The sequence below is a fragment of the Andrographis paniculata genome, unplaced genomic scaffold (assembly GCF_009805555.1).
Source record: "Andrographis paniculata isolate CXL003 unplaced genomic scaffold, ASM980555v1 Contig75END, whole genome shotgun sequence".
In the NCBI taxonomy this organism is placed as follows: Eukaryota; Viridiplantae; Streptophyta; class Magnoliopsida; order Lamiales; family Acanthaceae; genus Andrographis; species Andrographis paniculata.
This window is the reverse complement of record NW_026137612.1, coordinates 2513205-2519463: the sequence shown is the minus strand read 5'-3', so window position 1 is coordinate 2519463 and position 6259 is coordinate 2513205. Positions and strand designations below refer to the sequence as shown.

At 39.2% G+C, this 6259-nt stretch overlaps 1 protein-coding gene across 1 annotated transcript; it reads right to left on the bottom strand.

Moving 5' to 3' along the window:
• Positions 1-1209: 1209 nt before the first annotated feature.
• On the bottom strand, positions 1210-6022 carry LOC127266216 (polyadenylate-binding protein 7). Its single transcript, XM_051296374.1, has 10 exons — positions 5574-6022; positions 4601-4719; positions 4296-4489; positions 3932-4191; positions 3748-3854; positions 3472-3661; positions 2413-2702; positions 2128-2286; positions 1856-2026; positions 1210-1793 (listed from the first exon to the last, which is right to left on the bottom strand). The coding sequence occupies exons 1-10, from the start codon at positions 5776-5778 to the stop codon at positions 1572-1574; spliced, it is 1917 nt and encodes a 638-aa protein (XP_051152331.1). The 5' UTR covers positions 5779-6022; the 3' UTR covers positions 1210-1571.
• Between the last annotated feature and the right edge of the window lie 237 nt (positions 6023-6259).

Genomic DNA, 6259 nt, shown 5'->3' with positions numbered 1-6259 from the left:
GAAAAAAATAAATTAAAATAGTAAAATCAAGTGTAAAACCTGGACATTAGTTCTTTTTGACCTATTTTATATATATATATATAAAAAAATGCTCTCATGTATATATAATTGTCGCAAATACAGTACTCCAGTGGATAAAATTTTCATTTGAAATTAGAAATTTGCGTAGATATATGAGTGCAGTGTTTGGGTTTGGATCGTGAATGTTTGTATCCATACTTTGATAGGGGATTAGGGCATGGAGTGTGGTAATAAGAATTCATACAATACTAGAGAAAGGACAACTCATATTAGAAAAGAAATCGTGCACTTGAACTCTTAAGAGGAGGATGATGGCATGGGTAATAGGTGAGGCAGTGAGTAATTATATTTGCAAGAAGAAGAATAAATGATGAAGCAAGGTAAACACTATATTCGTGGCAGATAAGATAATGCATATGAATATGATCGATCAGTAGAATAGATTTCATTTATTTTACTGTGGAATAGGTCAGTGATATATTTAGAATGAATTATAAATTAACGTGCATCCCAGAAATAATTCCCAAGACAAGATGATGACTAATGTGCATGCATGCAGGATGCAGTGTAGGTATAGTTAAGAGATATGAAATGAGAAGAGTTGCATTAATTTGTTATTCCTCTACACATACATCACCTCTGTGTATTTATCCCACTTGGACATCATAATAATATATATATGTGGCTTTTTACAATGATATTATCATATTCATGCGACTGACTGTTACAATGGTGCCGCTGACATCCGAACCATACCTGGTGATGATCATCCAGTTCCAGTTTAGCTCTATATATGTTTCATGATAAGTATTTCAAATTCTCCATACAGATAGATCTATTTGGTTTCTATTATCCCTTCCCTCGTTCAGTTTATCCTCTTACATGTTGGCACTGTCCTTGGAAAGGAGAAGAGATGAAAAAGGCCTTTGACTTTGATTGCTCCAAATCTGGATGATGATGATGATGAGCAAGTCCTTTGTGTTGCTTCAGATTGGTCTTTGATGGGAACCCCGGCTGCAAATAGGAGAACCATGTATGGCATGACAAGCAAGACCTGAAGATGTTGAGGCCCATGCCATCTCCTCTCTTACGGGACTTGGTCTGTGTATATCTTGGAATGGCTGGCTTGTATTGTATGAAATATTTCATTCACTATTATGAATCCAAGTCACTCACTATCTGTAACGATTGATTTGGCCCAAACTCATACTGCAAAAAGAAAAATCGACTATTTGTCTGTCTTGCCTGCCAAGAGTAGTAATCTAATAACATTCGGAAAAGTAATGACCGACAGCAGGTTATGTATCCTCTCGTTCCTTCATATTTCACTCAGTAATAGTCTCTCATGTCCATCTCTCTCTTCTCTTCTCTTCTCTTCTCTTCTCCTCTCTTCTCTTTCTCTCCCCCTCACACACACACACACACGTCCATCGCACCAGCACCAGCACCAGCACCAGCAATGTCAAGTTTGTGTTCCCACCAAAAAGTAGTTACTAACTTCATATGATATGATCACTGCACTGCACTTACCTTGTCTTGTCTTGTCTTCATCAATTAACCGTAACTTCGGAAGAACGGTAGTTGGAATGAAGGCTGCTGCTGCTGCTGCTGCTGCTACCGCTCTCTTGACTTGCTTTAGACTTGGACAGCCGGAGCACCTGCACCGCTTCCTCCACCTTTGCTGCCAGTGACTCCCGCGAGTCCAATAACACTAGGATTTCCGAGTTGTCCATCTCCAAGATCATTCCTGTTATCTTCGATGCGAGATCAGGCTGCAAACACACCAAGTCAGCTGGCTTCACAAACAAACAAACATCGGGTCAAGAGTTGTAACCTGATGATGTGCAACAAGTGGGTAGAGATGTTCTCCAAGAATCTGTTTCTGCTGCTCGGGCAGAGCAGCCGCAAGCAAGCTACTCAACATCTCTTGCCCCTCGGCGCCAATAAAATTAGGCTGAGCCCTGGAGGCGAGACCATTGTTGCCCTCTTGCAGATGCCCAACACGCTTCAAAAGCACAATTTTTGTAATCATAAACACCTCTTCAAAAGCCCATAGAATTTGATTGATTGGGGTATGGTATGGATTAATACAACAGCAAAAAAAACCTGCTGCTGGTTGTGGTTGCTGAAATCTTTGGATGAAGCCACAGGATGGGCCATCCGCTGCGAATGTGGCGCAGCATATGCAAGACCAGGACCCTGTGGAAGAACATTCCCGTTCATCCTTCCTCTGGTCTGTCTGTTCGGTCTATTGTTGTTAGCTGTCTGTAAAATGCAACGACAAAATGAACAACCAGAGACGAAACTAATAGAGTATGCATTTATCTCTTATCTATATTTGCCAAAACTATAGAAACTTTAGTGCTTCAAACTGAAACTATATAAACTAACCATTGGAACATGCAATGGTTGAACAGGAGGCCTAGCAGGAGTTACAATGCCATTAGGTCTCCATCCCGGCCTAATTCCAGGAGGCTGATACATAAGGCCAGGTTGTGCGGGAAGTTGTGAAACAACAGGCGGAGAAGGATAATAGAATGGGGAATATCCACCAGGAATAATAGCTGATGGTCCTGCTAATCCAGCCATACGTTGTGCATACATTGCTTGTAGTTTAACTTGTCTTTCCTCCTTTCTCTGGGCAATTGCCACGTACAGCGGTTTCCTATGCAGTATAAAACCTGAAACATTGGCACAAATAAGTACTTCCAACTCATACACGTAATTACAGTGTGCACTTTAGAGAATCTACTGAAAACTAAAGAAGCGCAAAATGAATCTGTAAGCATGTCATGTATGTACGAAGGTAGGGTGTGTAAGACAATCACTACCATTCGTCATCAAGAGGTTCAGAATATTTGTTGTCTACGGTTTCCATTGCATTACTGTGAGTGGAAAATAGAATTACTAGGAAAACTTTCACAAGTCTCTTGTTCTCTAGCATTTTTTTTCGTATCCCCCAAGCAATATTCCATGTTATCAAACTTCAAACAAATACATCCAATAAAATAAAAAATAAAAACTTCAAACAAATACACACATGTAAGATAATGAAGCTGTTACCATGCAAAGTAGGTATGGATGAGGGTAAAAATAAATGACAGTATATTCTTAAAGGGGTAGTCTCTAAGGAAGTGGTTTTTGGAAGAATATTATTATTATTCATAGGTATATAAGTGCCAAGATACCAAATAATCCTTTGTGCTTGTTTCTCATATATTCCAGAACTCCATGACTACTTAGTATGAGTCAGTACACAAATTCCAGCAAGTAATCCAAGAGCACGGCATTAAATTCGTTAACAAAGATATCTATAAGTAATTATCTATACTTGTTTCTCATAACCCCCAGAACCACCACATCCCTACAGTCTAAGAAGCAGGATAAACAATCCGATAAGAAAAAAAGGAAACAGAATAAACAAGAAAAACTGCTTAACTATAAGCTCACCATGGAAGGTGTATACAGCTTGATTTGCCTCCTCAGGTGTGGAGAAGCAAACAAATCCAAATCCCTTGCTGATTCCTCTATCATCCCGCATCAGCTTAGCAGAAGTGATAGTTCCACACCGACTAAAAAGTTCCCTCAGTTCTTCATCAGTGATATCATCATCAATATTCTTCACATAAACATTTGAAGCCTGCAATGGATAGTTAATGAACTTAGAACCATGAACACCCAGAAAGATAGTAAAAAATACTCAAATAAAAGAGATTCCTATAGAACCTGGTATTTCAAAATCTGCTCTTTCCTTTTCTCCTCAAATTGGCGGCGCAATACTTCTTCACGTTCAGATTTTTTTTGTGCACGGGTAACATACAAAATCTTCGAGCCTGTAACATGCATATGTTATATTGCAAAATATCAAATAGCTAAGGTCTTGCAGAGTTTTCTAGCAATAAAGATTTACCCCATTGTGATCCATGCAGGGCTTCTACTGCTCTCTTGGCATCCTCTGGATTTTCGAAGTTGACAAATCCAAAGCCTCTGGATGCACCTTTCTCGTCTTTTGAGATGGCCAAGCTTACAATTGTGCCATATTGAGAAAACTTCTCCCTAAGACCCTCTTCAGAGAAACTTGTCTCTAAATTCTTGACATACAGATTTGTATACTTTTCTTCACGACCAGGAACTGCTCGGTCACTCTTCTTCAAGAACTTACCAACATACCTGCGAAAGAAAGATATTCTCAAAACCAGCAAGTCTGCAGAAGATTATCTTGTAAGAAACACAAACAGAAGAACAAGTAAACAGGACCACGTAATAAGACATACATCTGTTTTCCTCCAACCATCAAGCCATTAAGTTTCTCAATGGCAGCTTCAGCAGAGGCTTCAGATTCAAACTGGATGAAGCCATACCCTTTGCTCTTCCCATTATCAGAAGAGACCACTTTACAGGATAAAATCTTGCCAAATTTCTGAAACATATCTTGAAGTTTTGCACTATCTATGGACTCATCCAGATTCTACACCAAAAGCCCGAAGCCATGAATTAGAATTAAAAAGAGCAAACCATTAAAATACTCAAATGTTCCAAGTAATCAATTACTTTGATTCAAATTTGAAAATCAAGATACCTTGACAAAAACATTTCCTATTCCGCTGTTTCTTGCATCTGGATCCCGATGTGACCACATGACCCTTATCAGTCTATCATTCAATTTCGAATGGTTTTTCTCCTCAATAGCACGAGTAGCTGCCCAATGCATAAGAAGAATATGTTAAAAGGCTACAAATGAAAAGAAGACCACTCATGAGTACTCATCAGTATAGCTAACAAACTTTTCAGATAGAAAACACAAATTGCTAACCAATCTATAAAATTTCACAGAAGACTAGAGGAGTCCACTTAGTATGAATTATGAAATGTCACGATTTAGAGAAGAGCGCATCTTGAAGGTTCTATAAAGCATGAATCACTATATTCCTTCCTCTTTATAACATCATATCACAAAATTAAGTATGTTCAAGAAAGCCTTTGCATCCTGTTTCTGATTAGATCCAGATATCTATATCCGTTCAAAATCCATTACCCTGGATCCTTGACACAGGCTGCAATCACTACTAAATTAGAAATTGGGTCATTCAAGAACACAACAATAAAAAGAAATTCACACAAGTCATTGTCATATTTCACACGAAGATTTCCAATTAAAAATCATGCACAACAGCAGCAACAGGGTCGAGTCATCTTGTGCCTGTGATCACTTCTTCAAGATAATAATTACTATGAACAACACTGATTTCATGTTAATCCCTCAAAAAATATATAATCGATCCTAGTATTTTGCCAAAAAAAAAAACATCTCGATGGGACCAATCAACCAAACCCAATCCAAACTCCTAAGGGGAAAACAAAAAAGAAGGAAAATCTCAAATCTCCCCAGAAAAAAATAAATAAAATAAAGAAAACGATCAGATGTATCAGCATCGATTGGGATTCACTTCAACACACCCAACACCTATTCACTCACATCCATCTATCCACCCACACAGAGAATCGGATAAGGCCAAGTTATCCCACAATGCAGACAAACAAAAAAACACTACCGTCATCAGGCGAAACGAAGTTGACATATCCATAACCAAGAGACCGCCCGGTGGAGGAGTCCTGGCAGACACGAACGGACGCGAGGCTCTTGAATTCCGAGAATGCCTCGTACAGCACATCATCCGTCACATCCATCGCCAAATCCCCAACATACAGAGACGCCAACACAGTCGGCGCCGACGATGCATCCGCTTCCCCGGCCATCAATTCTACCTGCTGCACAGATAACCGCAACCAAAAGAACAACAACAAATTCCGGCCCTGAGTATTTCCAGCGACGCGCAATTAATTAGTATCGCGATCAAATTCCCAGAATTGAATGCAGAGCAATCCGATTGTGAAAATGCGAAAAAGGAGATTACAGGGGCGCTTTGATTTTTCTGTAGACGAATATGGATGAAAATTTGGGGTATGAGAGAGGGAGAGAGGAGAGCGAGAGTGCGTTGGTTGTTTGTATGGGTAATTTGCATGGACGCGGGAGTTTTGTGCCGTTTCGCTATACGGACGCCAGAAAAGCAGTTTCTCTGCGTATATTTGCCGCTCACGCTCTGCCACTCTGCCGTGCGCTTCACGCGTCAGAATTTATAGTAATAAAAAAATTTAAATTAAAATTGTAGGAGTAGTAGTATAAACAAATTATCTGATTTTATTTTATTTTATTTTATTTTTGCTAAAAATTAGCTGA

Excerpts from the sequence above, each read along its gene's own strand:
- LOC127266216 (XM_051296374.1), bottom strand. The coding sequence starts at position 5,778 with ATGGCCGGGGAAGCGGATGCATCGTCGGCGCCGACTGTGTTGGCGTCT. Across the intron at positions 3,662-3,747 it reads AGCAGATTTTGAAATACCAG|GCTTCAAATGTTTATGTGAA; the intron begins GTTCTATAGGAA and ends TATCCATTGCAG. Across the intron at positions 2,027-2,127 it reads GCAACCACAACCAGCAGCAG|CGTGTTGGGCATCTGCAAGA; the intron begins GTTTTTTTTGCT and ends GTGCTTTTGAAG.